This window comes from Desmodus rotundus, chromosome X, assembly GCF_022682495.2.
Source record: "Desmodus rotundus isolate HL8 chromosome X, HLdesRot8A.1, whole genome shotgun sequence".
In the NCBI taxonomy this organism is placed as follows: Eukaryota; Metazoa; Chordata; class Mammalia; order Chiroptera; family Phyllostomidae; genus Desmodus; species Desmodus rotundus.
In genome coordinates this window covers 19419369-19432699 of record NC_071400.1, presented here as the reverse complement: position 1 = coordinate 19432699, position 13331 = coordinate 19419369, and the positions used below count along the sequence as shown (strand labels likewise).

Genomic DNA, 13331 nt, shown 5'->3' with positions numbered 1-13331 from the left:
GATACCACCTATAAATATGATTTATATTAATACTTAAAGAAACTTACTGTTCTACCGGTAACTTCTACATCTGTGAAACAAACATGCTGCTATTCAGTTCATCTATTGATAATGGGGGAATCTACAGCAGTAAAAAAGATTTTAGATTAAAATAGTTTCTTGAGAGTATTATTTATTTTATTTACTGCTTGGACATGGTAATCAATACTATAATCAATTCACAGGAAAATTTAAACATATTAATTGTATCCACTAATAGTTAATTTTGCTAAGCACAGATCAGAATGTGATTTGTTTTCCCAATTAATTAATGCTTTGTGTGCTATATAATTATGGTACTTGAAATTGAAGCAGCAGTGGAACTTGCAGTCTTTAAGCATGGTTACCACTTTAATCAGGCAAAATAGCCATAACATTGCACAATAATTATTTATGTATCTCCTTACAGTTTCAAGACTTCTCCCAAATTTATAATTTGCCTTGTGACCCTGCTTATCCATACCTAAAGCAAATGAAAATCAAAACAACATAAGCACTAATGTCAGTATGAGAAGAAATTTCTGACATAATTGCTGGATAATTATAGGGATATCTGTGTCTTGGAAAGAAATGTGTTAACTTGCTTTCTTTCTAGTAGATATGAAGGTAAAGGTAATGACTGTATTAAGTGAAATTTTAAACACAATAACAAAAAATGGTAGTAAAATAAAACAAATTCACCTCTTGACCAGTAAGGAAGCTTTTAACAAACAGTATATACATTTAAGGATTGGTGTAGTAGCAACAATTGTATATACAGAATATCAAGAGAGACATCTGGTAACTGATTGAAAATGAGAAGACTGCTGATTCATCTCAGGATAAGTAGCAAAGTAGATACATCCTTCTAGAACAGTGATTATCAACCTAATTCATAAAATTCTGCAGCACACCAAAAGATGTTATATTTTTGCCAATATGACAAAAATTAGGTATAATTTTGATTCATTCACACCACATGGCTATTGTTGTGTTGATTGTTGTCATTTTTTAATTTGACAATCTAAGGGAAAATAGGTGAGTGCCCCTGACTAGTCAGGTACTGCATATTGTAAAAATTCTTGCAGCACACAGGTTGAAAATTGCAGCTCTAAAATAAACACAAAAATAAAAATTCTAAATGTAACAACTGCTTAGGAAACACATAAGAATATGGACTAATGTCTCTCACCAATCCAAAAAGCATATACTGTTTGTCACCAATACATTTTAGTTATCTAGGTGAAATAAATTGCCAAACCTGATTGCCTGTAGCTGTTGCAGCGAAGGGAACGCTGGTGGCAGGTGTAGTTGCTGCAGACACAGTGGTAGGTGTAGCACCGTGCATCATGGGCACTTTCAGTAGGAAACCATGGAAGCGACACATGGGAAAGTGAACCATTTATGCGACCATGACATAAATGATGGAGTGGGGTGTGGTAGGTATCACAGCAATAAGCCATGTGACATCATTATGATGGATATACCAGGTTGCAACATGCAATCACAGTCAGTGCAAAGCAACACAGCACAGAATGGGGAAACATTTAAAAAGAGAAAAGGGAAAACAATTATAGTTCACATTAAGAAACATGAAATTATTCTCAACATTTAGTTTTTGAGTAGAATCACATTTTATTTTAATTAAAAGGCCAAATTTCCAGAAGGGTTTACAGTGGCTGCATATAGTAAAATCTGATGTTACCAAGGCTATCTGTATGAATAGCTAATTAAGCAGACAAGTAACTGGGTTGCACTTTCAAAATGGGAGTAGGGAGCTGTGAGTTGGTATTTGGGTTTACTAAATTGTATTCATGAGTGTTGTCACTAGATTTGCAGGTTCAAAGGTAAGTATACAATTATATAATCTACATGCAAAAAAGTAGTAGTTCAATATGGTAGGGAAGCAGATACGAAGAATATAATGGGCTACACATGCAGGCTTTTAAGTAGAGTTCTGGCAACCCCCTGGAAACTTAGGTTATTTAAGGCTTGTTTAATCATTTGTTTAATAAGTCCCTATAATTAATTAATTAATTAAGATACCTCAGAGTCTTCAGTGGCTTCAAAAGTCACATGCTCCAAGTGAACAATTGCTCAAATTCAGTGTGTGCTATTACAGGCTCTGGGCCAAAGAGGAGACAGACACATGGGACACTTCATAGAAAATATCTGACAAAATCTTGTCTCCATGGCAAAAATTACAGCAAAAATGGCTAACAGCTACAACAGCACTTTCAGGGTGTTTTCTCTTTGCTTTTTCTAGTGTTCTGCCTCATTTAAGATGCTTTTTGGAGGGTTTTCTAATTTGTAGCTCATATTGGAAAGCAAACCAAGGAATTAATGGGTGAATGTCAAGCATTAATATATAATAATTTACAACTACATTGATTGAATTTAGATTTTCTGAAAGTATACAAAGAAAATAAATAGCCTGAAAAGAGGAAAATCAACATATGCAATGTCATAGAAACCACAGTTGTACCCCAAATGGTGCTTAACAGAAACTCTGTAGTTATTCCTTATGCCTATTACAAGTAAACCATTACTTATAGATATCACTTATTGTACAACATGTCAATTCTAAAAACACTCCTGTTTTCCCTTTGGGAGCACAGCAACTATACAGAATGCAGCAGTACTGAATCACACAGTTTGCATTCCCACACAGAGTTCTTGGGTGAAAGGACAGGGGTGCAGAGTCACAAATTGTAAAGAGAGACACATTTTACAAACTTGGAGAAGTCTGTTCTTCTAATCATATGGATATAGTGTCCCTGTTAGTATGAATGGAATTGTTTTTAATTCTTACAGGGGACAGCCAACCCCTCAATAACAGAAGCCTCACCTCTGTAGCCAGTTAGTGCTACTACTGTGTGGTTGTCATTTTGACTTTTTGTTTTTATCTCAATAAGTCTCTTAGACCTTTTTGGGCTTTGCATCTACTCTGGTTGACCAATGGGATAGAGGTCAAGTTATTGCAAACTCTCAAAAAGAATTAAAGGAACTGGATTAATATGAGGTGGTGCGGCGGGGTGGAATAATTTCTCCTTGTATCAAGTGGAGCTATTTTCTCCTGGTCTGTCCTGGTAGTCATGGAGGCTATAGGAGCTATGAACTTCCTGGAAATTATAGACAGGAAAACAAGTCACTTTCTTTTCTTCTTCTGTATTAGTGGTGTACAAAATAGTTTTGAGATGGCTACCATATTGTATTGGTGGTTAAATAAAGGATCTTGGGTAACTAGTTAAAAATTAAATATCCCCAAAGAGTCATTTTGAAGTTATTCTGTTGTGCCTAGTTTCCGTGCACATGCACTTCCTCCTAGAATAATATAGAATTCATTATACAACATTATGGAATGTTCTACCTTTGCTAAACTCATTCTTTCTAAACACCTCAGTATTGAATAATTTAGATCTTATGGATGACTTGTTTGGAGGGAGTTTTATACTTTTGATATTGTACATTTGAACTATTTTATGACTACTTAGTAACAGGTATAAGGCAAAGAATAAAACTGCCCATTCTGGCTAGGTAAGGAAATGTTTCAAAATAGTTCAGCTACAATTTTTAGGGTGAAAATGGAGCATCAGTATGTGGCCACAGTGGCAAACAACTAGGACTTGAGAGTGCAAGACTATTGTGACTCCACAAAGATGTGAAACAGTACCTATTAAACCTTAAATACTCAGAAAGTATCCAACCACTTCATTCAGTCACTCATCTTTCACAGTCACAACAGAAAAACATTTTTTTTCAGATTATAAAAGTTGAGAATTTTTGTACAAACCTACCAATATTTGAAGCAGGTGCCATGCACAGTATTTGCCCTGTACACCATGAAGAAAAGCGTGAAAAGTAAATAAAAGAGATATTTCATTATTAAAGCTTTACTGATAGAAATAAATTTTAACTAGAAAGATATTCTTCACAATATTAATTAATCCGCACATGCAAATCCAAGTAATTTAATATGTTTACAATTATAGTTTAGTTTTAAAATCACACACCCAAGTAATCAAAGTAATTCTTGGATTCTTAGGTAAAAAAAATGAATATTAATTTTTCTTTAAAAGGATTATCTCACCTTAATTACATCCTTTATTTATTTTGGATAAATACATCCTATGTAATTTTAATCATTAAAGGGATAATTTTATTTATTACATGTATTATTTTCAAAATATGCACCAAGATCTGGTATCAGATGCCAATAGTTCTATTTAGAGCATTAATCTATTATCACTAGCTCTTCCACCTTGTTACTGAGGACTGGAATATGAACATATGGCAAATAGGCTTTTCATAAAGAGGGGGCTCTCAGCTTGAGAGTTTTTTAATTTGCTATTAAGTAAGGGGGACAGGATTCTTTAGATATTTTAGCTTATAAATCTAGATTTTAAATTAGCCAAATCTAGCAAAAAAGTCCAAAAATGGTAAAAATTGTGCTTTTAAATGGTACCATAAAATTATTGTGTTTAGTAACTAGACAAAAGACTTTTTAATAGCTTCTTTCAAAATTTACTAACTAATTAATTTATCAATTAACCACAGTATTTTTTCAAGTCCAGGCATCTATTACTATGCATTTAGTATATTTATACTATTAACAAGGCTTTATAAATTAATTTTTAACAAAACCAAGGGGGAGGGTGGAAGTGGGGGAGGGAGGTGGGTTTGGCTGGGGTGGGGTGGATGGGTGGGGAGAAAATGCAGACAACTGTAATTGAACAACAATAAAAAAATTAATTTTAAATCCTGTAATTTTCATTTAATAATAATTTACAAACTGGGCATTTATAATTCTGGCAAGAAAATCTACTATACTCTGGGTAGTTAATATGTTCAATTTATTCTTAAGAGACTATATACTCATTCTTAAAGTGCTGAGCCATGAGAAAAAGGTATTTTCCCTCAAATATATGTACTTGAACAAAATTCTGGGTTAAATTTTTTATTCAATTTGGTACAAACTGTTATGCTACTAAATATAGTTGAATGGAGGAGATAACAAAATACATTGGAAGTGTCAGGGAAATATATCAGGAAAACTGCTATATTTTTATTTAATATTTTATCTTTTACAAATTTTTATTTATTGATTTTAGAGAGAGAGAAAGAAATATTGATTTTTGTTCTGGCCAGGACTAAATGCGGCTCATTTTTTAAAAAGATTTTATTTATTTATTTTCAGAGAGAGGGGAAGTGAGGGGGGAAGAGAGGGAGAAAAACACCAATGTGTGAGAGAAACATCAATTAGCTGCCTCTCCTATGTACCGTAACAGGGGGCTGAACTCACAACCAAGGCATGTGCCCTCACCGGGAATCAAACCTGCAACCCTTTGCTTTGCGGGACTACACCCATCCAACTGAGCCACAGTGGTCAGGGCTAAATATGGCTCATCTTGATTTAACATTTTTTCAGAGGGGAGGAGAGGGTCTGTGAAGTATTTTAGAGCACAACCCTAACATGTCAAGAAAACTGCTATTTTTTATATTACCTAATTTAAGATTTACAGGCTAGAACTACCTGTCACATAGTTCTATTTATATATGTGTGTGTGTGTGTTATAAATGTTATATATATATTATATATATACATTTAATGATAGTTTTATTATAACTATCTTCAGTATATCAAAGATATATAGACTACATATTTTTACAATGGCAAAAATGGGAGATTTTTTTTGAGGGTAGACCAATGTCTTTGAAAGTGATACCTAAGAGTCAAAAAATTAGTTTGAGACTGAACCAAGTAAATCAATGATAAGAAGCAAAAATTAAGAAATGCTAAAAAGCAAAATGTTGAACATGTTTTCTAGTTGGATTTCAAATCATTAATTTTCAGGAATCATAGAAACAAATTTATTTATATATACTAGCAGATCAAACATAAGTGCCATGTTTTATTTCCTGTCAAAACACCTGTCGATAATCCTGGCATAAAAGTTCTTTGGAAGCTGGTGTGCACTGTGTACATTCACAACATTATTACACTCGCAGTGTCTAGAACCTTGTTCTCACCTCCAGGGAAAAATGCCGGCTGCGGGAGCTGCAGGTTAGCCAGAGACTGTTGGCAGTGGAAAACACTGGGATTAAAGACTGGGGTGGCACCATTGGTCTTTTCAAGTGCCGATCTCTTTGGCATCACATGAAATGCACCAGGCTGTAGGGCCTGTGAGGGAGGGATTGATTAATAAATAGCACCAAAGAAAGTAAAGAATGTACTCAAACCAAGCAAGCAGCAGTTAGATAAGATGGTCTGGGAACCCTCTGAAAGTGTATCCATTGAGCAAGGTTACCAATTGCAGAGATGAACCAGTTTGCTAAATGAGGACTTACTTCAAAATAGAAAAAAAAAACATACAAGAGAAAAAGAAGCTTTTCAACTTCGCTAATTTAGGCAAATGATAAAAGACCTCATCATTTGGGCAGCACGTGACAGGAAGCTGTTAACAGGAAATAAGCATTTAAAATTAACATCTCAGGGGTACTCATCTATTAATGTATTAAAATGAGATTTGAAGAGGCAACAGCTATAGCAGGAAAGAGATTTCTTTCAGTTAAAATTCTGATATGGATTTAGGAGATAAATGGTATATAGGTGATAAAACAGATTATCAGTAGTTGGAGTCTGATACTATAGCTCTAAAAAAGAAAACCCAATTTACATAAGGACTTCAGATGCAAATTCTATAACTGTATATCTCTCAACTAATATGTACAGAAAAAGCAAATAAATTCTTCCCCCCATTACTCACCTCGCCAAGATACCATTGATACTTAGCAAAATCGGTGCAATTCTAATTTATAGAGGCTTGTGCATTTCAGTTTGTGCCATTTGTTTTTTTTTAAGTCCTTATAAGGTTTAATTCTAAAATGTTCAGCATTTAAAAATCCTCCTTTCATGTCTACAATTCTTTCAAAATCTTAGTGTGCTCATAATATTCAGTCAAACTTGTCCCTAGGTCAACTTCATTGGAGAAGTTTGACACTACATTTTTTTCCTAGGCAAATTTACATTATTAAAAAAAAAAAACATGCCCCTGGAAAAGTAATTAGGTATGCTTCGAATTCTTAAGAAGGCAGGATCACTTGTGCAGAGTAACTAGCTTTCCACACACTAAAAAGGGATATCCCATGACCTACTTAATCCTGTGGCTAAAGAAAGTGCAAAGGTATCAGTATTTTCTTTGGGAAACTAAACATCAACCCTTCAAGTCTTTTTCTTTTAAATGCATACAAGATTCTTTCAGTGAAGTCAACCTGAGCTATGCATATGAACATGAACAGTGTAAAAATATCTCTTTTACAAAGCAGAATCTGAATCCTTAAAAATATAGAAAACTTAAACTTCTTCATGGAAGCCTCCTTTGTTTCATCTTATTTCAAATTCCTATAAGCCAATTTGACTTTAACACTGAGACTCTGCTCTGATCAGTTACTCAGAAAGGAGTATTATATTGACATTCACAAGTACCAATCAGTTGAAGGCCAACTATATAATATTTAAATTTCTATATGGAAATTTGTGGCTGACTTATGTGCATTTTTCCAAACACCCCCAGATTATCAGAAATGGGCACATGCATATGAAGACCCCATGCCTGAGTGTGTGACAGGTACATAATGGCATAAGCAAACCATTCTTTATACACTGCACACATATGAGAACCTTTATTTTTACGGGGCCAGCTGTATTCTTCTCTTTTATAAGAGGTCCATGCTGTTTCTGAGTTCTATGCCACCAACAGAAATAATCCAAAAACTGAAGACAGAAATTCTGCATTGAACATTCTGAATATCTCCTATTTTCATAGCTTAAAATTCCCTCATTCAAAAGAATTTAAGATAAAAAAAAACATGGTGAATTCTTTTTTTAAAACATTCATTAACAGAGTATGTTGTCCAGATCAAAGGAGAAAATGAGTTTGTTCTATTTTGGTGCTCAGCTCTTTCATGTAGTAATGGGTTCAGTTCAGAGAGAAAAGGGATATTGAGAAAGCGTAGAGAGTCTAAAACTGGTGCTGCGTCCTTAAAGCCATAATCTACCAAAAAAAGTTTGAAGAAATTTGGGTATCTGCTTCAGAGAAAAAGATATCAGAATCACCACTATATATATAGTCAATAGGAATTGACTAATTTTGCATAATAAAATAAGTGTAAATTCCAGTTACAGCAAGGTAGATTTCAACTACTATGAGAAAAACATTGTTAACAAATAGCGGGGGTGAAAATAAATGTATTTCCCACATTAAACATAAGCTCTCTGTGGTGGGCTTCAGGGTGTTGTAGGTGATTTTTTTCCACACCTAGGAAATGTGAGGTTGCTCAGGGGTTTGTCCATTATTGGATTGTTAAACCCTATTACACAAGGAAAGACCCAAGCTGAAAGACCCAAAACAACAAGCAGCTTATAAAAATAATTGACAGCTGTGACAAACAAGTAATCATAACTCTTGTTTCTCAACCTATCACAATGTAGGGTGGTATGCAAATATTTTCCCTAGTTCCTACCTTTCAGTATTAACTAGAACTAACTTTTCCCCCAAACTGACTTGCTAAGACAACTCTTCTTGTCTCTTCTCCCCATGTAGAAATGCCTACCCAGTCTTGGCTGGCTGCTTCCTTGAAACCATCCCTTCTGAAAGGAAAGAGAAACTTAACCTTTAGGAAATGAGAGTCAACCTATCATTCCGTCTCAAAAGTCCTCTGTTTTTTGGAAGGTATTATAGATATTACTAGTGAAGTACCCATTAAAGTGGCTCACAGGCAGAGAGGCAACTTGCTGCCTTTTTTCTACTAAGGTTAGTTATGGTATAAAAACCACTCAGAACTAATTTACTGTTTAAATTATATAATTTTCTCTTTCTGTAAAAATGAGAGAAAAAGCACAGGAGATTAAAATGATCAGTGAACCTTTTAAATGATTAAAAAATTTAGTGCATTAAGTAGAATCAATACATTCTCTATTTTTCATCTTATCACCTTGGTTATTTGTATTAAGGTCCACTCAAAACTATCCAAGATTACAGTTACAAGATACTAAATATGTTGAAAAATATACTAATCATTTACACCCAAATAAATAGTCCACGATTCCTGGCCCATTCTTACCATGGTGGTAGCAGCTGAATGGTTCATCTGGTGATGAGCTGCCTTGAGCTTGGCTTGCAAGTGTGGGGGAGGATGAAAGTACTTGCATTTCTCCCGGGAGCATCGGCCTTTGATGTAATCCATGCAGATGGTCACAGTATTATCACTTGCTTCAATCATAGAGGCATCAGTAGGATGAGCATAGCGGCAATCGCTCTCACCACGGGTACAATTTCCACGCTGAAATTCTCGGCAAATCTTAAAAAAATCACATTGATGACTTGGAAAGTGATTAGGTTTTATTTATTTTGCCAGTAATTGTTAAGAGCAATAGTATATGTTATTTTGTAATCTACTTAGAAAACATCTAAGAAGCTGAAGGATAATGTAAAGCCATATTCACTATGAGATGTAAACATAGACAAATTTTTGACTCCTAGAAAAAAATTCATTCTCTCCAAAAAAGAAAAAGTTGTCTGTTTTTCTTATATTAAAATAAAAGTAGTTAAAAGCATTGTTGAAAACCAATTTTTAATTTTCCACTTAATACAGCCTAAAGTGTAATTACCTAAGTTTGCAAAAGGGAGTTATTTTGTTAAGATTTAAGATGAGTCTTTATCACACAGCAACGCACTTTTCCAGAAGCAGATTTGTGGACCATGACTGAATTACATTATGTGTACAATCAAATTCCATTATGACACACTGCCAGGCATACAAGGAGCTGCCAATGAAGCTTACTTTGTAAGAAATTGACTAGTTATTTATTACAATTTATGAAGAATGACAATTAAGAGATGTTTGAAGGACTTTAATAAATCAGAAAGCTGTTTGAAATTTATTTCAGATTTCCTTTTCTTAGACCTCAAGGGTTATATAATATTTAATACATTGTTCTTAAAATGGAAAAAAAAAGGTATACACAGTATGAGACTCATTTACATTCTACATTCATAGATTAGTCTACTTTTTTCAGTTAGAATATTCTAGCAAGTAGAGACTCATCAACAGAGATAGTAATTCCAGTCTATGAAACTGGACCTCAGTAAAAGCAGCATTTCCACCAGACTTCCTGGGGCTGGGTAGACTACGACATTCCTTGACCTACTGCACAACTCCGTAACTGCACTTCACAACAGGGTGTAATTGCAGTAGTAAAATATTAAACTTTTTCTGAAATTATATTCCACAAGCTAAAAACCCAAGTGCACTTATTTAAAGCATTCAAAACATTGGGCTCTGAGGATATTGTTTTGTGAATAAGATTAATATTGACCCTATAGGTATTTATATATTTTTATGGAAATACCTCCAGTTTATCCGAACGCATCACTTTTGGACCAGCAGCTCCTGGTAATGCGAGAGGTGGGTTTCCAGAAAACAAAACAGGTGTATTTGGTAACAGTTCGGCAGGAACCAGGCCCATCCCAGGGTGAGGCAAATAAGGATTGAAAGCCATGGTAGGATTAGGTGCAAGTGGTGGAGTCACAGGAAAGGAATTCTGTATATTTAAAAGAGAAAAAGTGTTAGAGGTAAAGAGATTATTCTTATTAATACACAAGGAGGCATTCTTTTAGAAAGCTTATGCATATCAAAATTTGCCATTGTTTCTCAGATTTTAGTCTCATACTAATTCCATATAGGAGCTTCTTTTAAACCAATAAATCTCTCTGAGTAACAAATTTATTGGTAAGTCGACAAAACAAGCCACATACTGTTAACAATCATAAGTTAGCCAAATTTAACTTTATTGGTGGATTCTGTTCTGAATGTGTTTTCTTTAGCACTTCCATTTTTACCTAAAAACCATGTCACCAATGATATCATATATCCAGACAAACTGCCTTGTCTCCCTCCATGGGCATGACCTTTGCAGGCAGATTTCAGGTTCTCCTGAAAATCCCCTTTGTTCCACCCTCCTCCTTCCTCTTCCCCATCAATACTGCTTGACTCTAAGGCTGCCTGTCCTACCAGACACTTGTTTCTCTTGGTTCATTATAGAAGACAGCAATGAGTGAGGAAGAAAGGGGTAGAATTTTAAAAGTAGGGGCTGTAACAATTTCATTCCATCTACCTAAAATGAGATTAGTATGGTTCTTTTAAAAAATTAAAGGTCCTATTTCACAAACTAATCTGACCTGCCTAGCCTTGTCTTCATCTAGGGGGCCACATGATATCCACAGTTCGAAACAAGGCCACAAAAATACTACAAGGACCCCTGTTAGGCAAGAAGAAATAAGATAATAAGATGATAAGGTACATAAACCAGAGTATAACTTGAGAACAACATCTTTACAAACACAAAGGACTCTTATTGATTTTTCTATTTTTAAAAAGTCCAGTCCTGATCTCAAAGAGTTTGATGTATGTATTGCCTTTATTATCTGTAACTACAGAATTTATTGCTTTACTGTGCTGTTTTCCAGGTTGTTCCACATGTGGGAGGCCTTACTTCTCAAAGTGGTTATAATTTCTTTGATAGTTCTCTTGTCTCCCCTGTAGTACCCAAAACTTAGTGAATGACTGATTGACTGATATAATCAAAGATAAATTTTAAAAATAAATATAAGCAGTTTAATGAATTGATAACAAATTATGGTTAAATGTAGTACATTTCTAACTGACTCTATAAAGTAATTAGTGCCTTGCTGTGTAACTGATAGTGTGTCATTGTGTATTACTAATAGCATATGTTCTTTCTTGCTTTGTTTTAATTTATTTCTCTTAAAAATAATGAATCTTTTACACTGACAACCAACCTGTGTCCACATCTTCTGCTAAATCACATTAACAGGAACAACTCTAACTACAAGTAGTAGAATAGGAAGTTGTGGATTATGAAGTGAGGGGCAGTATATATTCACTCCATCACCCCTAATCAGACTTGAAATTTTCACCACCACAACATTCTCCATAAAGTCCTTGCTATAAACTACATTCAACTTGGAAGGAAGGGCTTCCCTATTAGCACTCTACCTTAAAATAAGTTTATCAGATTAGCTAACTGGCAATTGGGAAGGAGAGAAAAAAATCTGCCCTTCCCAAACTGGCAAGACTCAATAGGGTAAATAGAGAGGGCATGTGGACCAAGAACTTTTAAGAGGAAAGAGGCAGCACCAGGTGCCAGGAAAGATAATGGAGTAGACAGGGAGGTGCTTTTAAAATCTGAGATAGTCAGCCAAGGGCTGATCCAGCCAAACTAGGTACTATGATATAAGAAGCTATACAGACATGTCATACTTCTCATTGAATTAGATATGAAGCTCCATGAATTAGCTGATATGATATTATCTTACATGGTGAGATAGAAATCCCTTGGAAACACCCACCCATGCATATTTCCACAAAAGTCACATTTTATCAATTTGATGATTTATGGTTTTCTCAGAAGCAATAAGACTCTCTAATAATAAAAACTCCATATTCGAACTACACAACCATACTCTTTGTTGTACTTCTTTTTTTTCTCTTTTATAATAAATTTGTCACTAAAGTCACCATCTCCTTCTCCTGGATATTTTTTGCTTTTGCCTTTTGCAGAACTGAGAAGGACCATTATTACAGTAAAAATATTGAAGTAAAAGAAAGACCTGCAGATGAGTAAATTCTGAGATTAAACATTACTAATGACTAATAAATACTGATCAATTAATAATAATTAAGCCTAATGTACAATACATGTAGGCAATGCCTCCTATTTACAGTAGTTCTGAGCTCCTGTAATTTTTCCTGCCTTTTTTTTTGGGGGGGGGGTGGTTCTTGGTTAACTTCTGCTTTCTTTAAAATTCATTTTAACTTTCTTAAATATGTTACATGCTCCAAGTGTATGAAAACAAGCTATAAATTAATTTAAAATTCTACCTAAAAAGTGCAAGGTACTTGCTAAAAATGTTTAGATTATTAAAAGTTTCTCCACATACTATACTGTACTATCTTTAGGTTTCAAAATGAGTATTATAGCTTTTATAATCACTTCCTCCTTGAGTACAAACTTCATTCTATAACACTGTTATTAGAAGAAGCAAGTTCTTCTATTTCTAACCCTGGGGCATAGTCAGGAACTCCTGAGATTCTTATTTCTTTTCACATGGACATTTTTGTTTTATCACTACAACTTCTGTTCAAGGTAACTACTCCATTTAATGAATTTGAACATTCAAGGACTTAGCTTCAGGTAACAGTCTTCTGTTAAGCCAAGCAGCCTGCAAACT

At 34.4% G+C, this 13331-nt stretch overlaps 1 protein-coding gene across 10 annotated transcripts in view; it reads right to left on the bottom strand.

Annotated features, from left to right (window-relative positions):
- The window catches only part of MBNL3 (muscleblind like splicing regulator 3), a 118180-nt gene that overhangs the window by 8893 nt on the left and 95956 nt on the right, over positions 1-13331 (bottom strand). For 5 of the 10 annotated variants that reach the window (XM_024566639.4, XM_045200577.3, XM_045200576.3 and 2 more), the window contains 6 exons: positions 10430-10621; positions 9142-9378; positions 6049-6199; positions 3816-3851; positions 1280-1374; positions 48-121 (listed from right to left, as the gene is read on the bottom strand). In XM_024566639.4, the coding sequence (XP_024422407.1) occupies positions 65-121; positions 1280-1374; positions 3816-3851; positions 6049-6199; positions 9142-9378; positions 10430-10621 (768 nt within the window). In that variant the 3' untranslated portion in view covers positions 48-64. The remainder of the gene's footprint in view (positions 1-47; positions 122-1279; positions 1375-3815; positions 3852-6048; positions 6200-9141; positions 9379-10429; positions 10622-13331) is intronic. The other 5 variants (XM_045200570.3, XM_045200575.3, XM_045200569.3 and 2 more) reach the window with 4 other exon arrangements.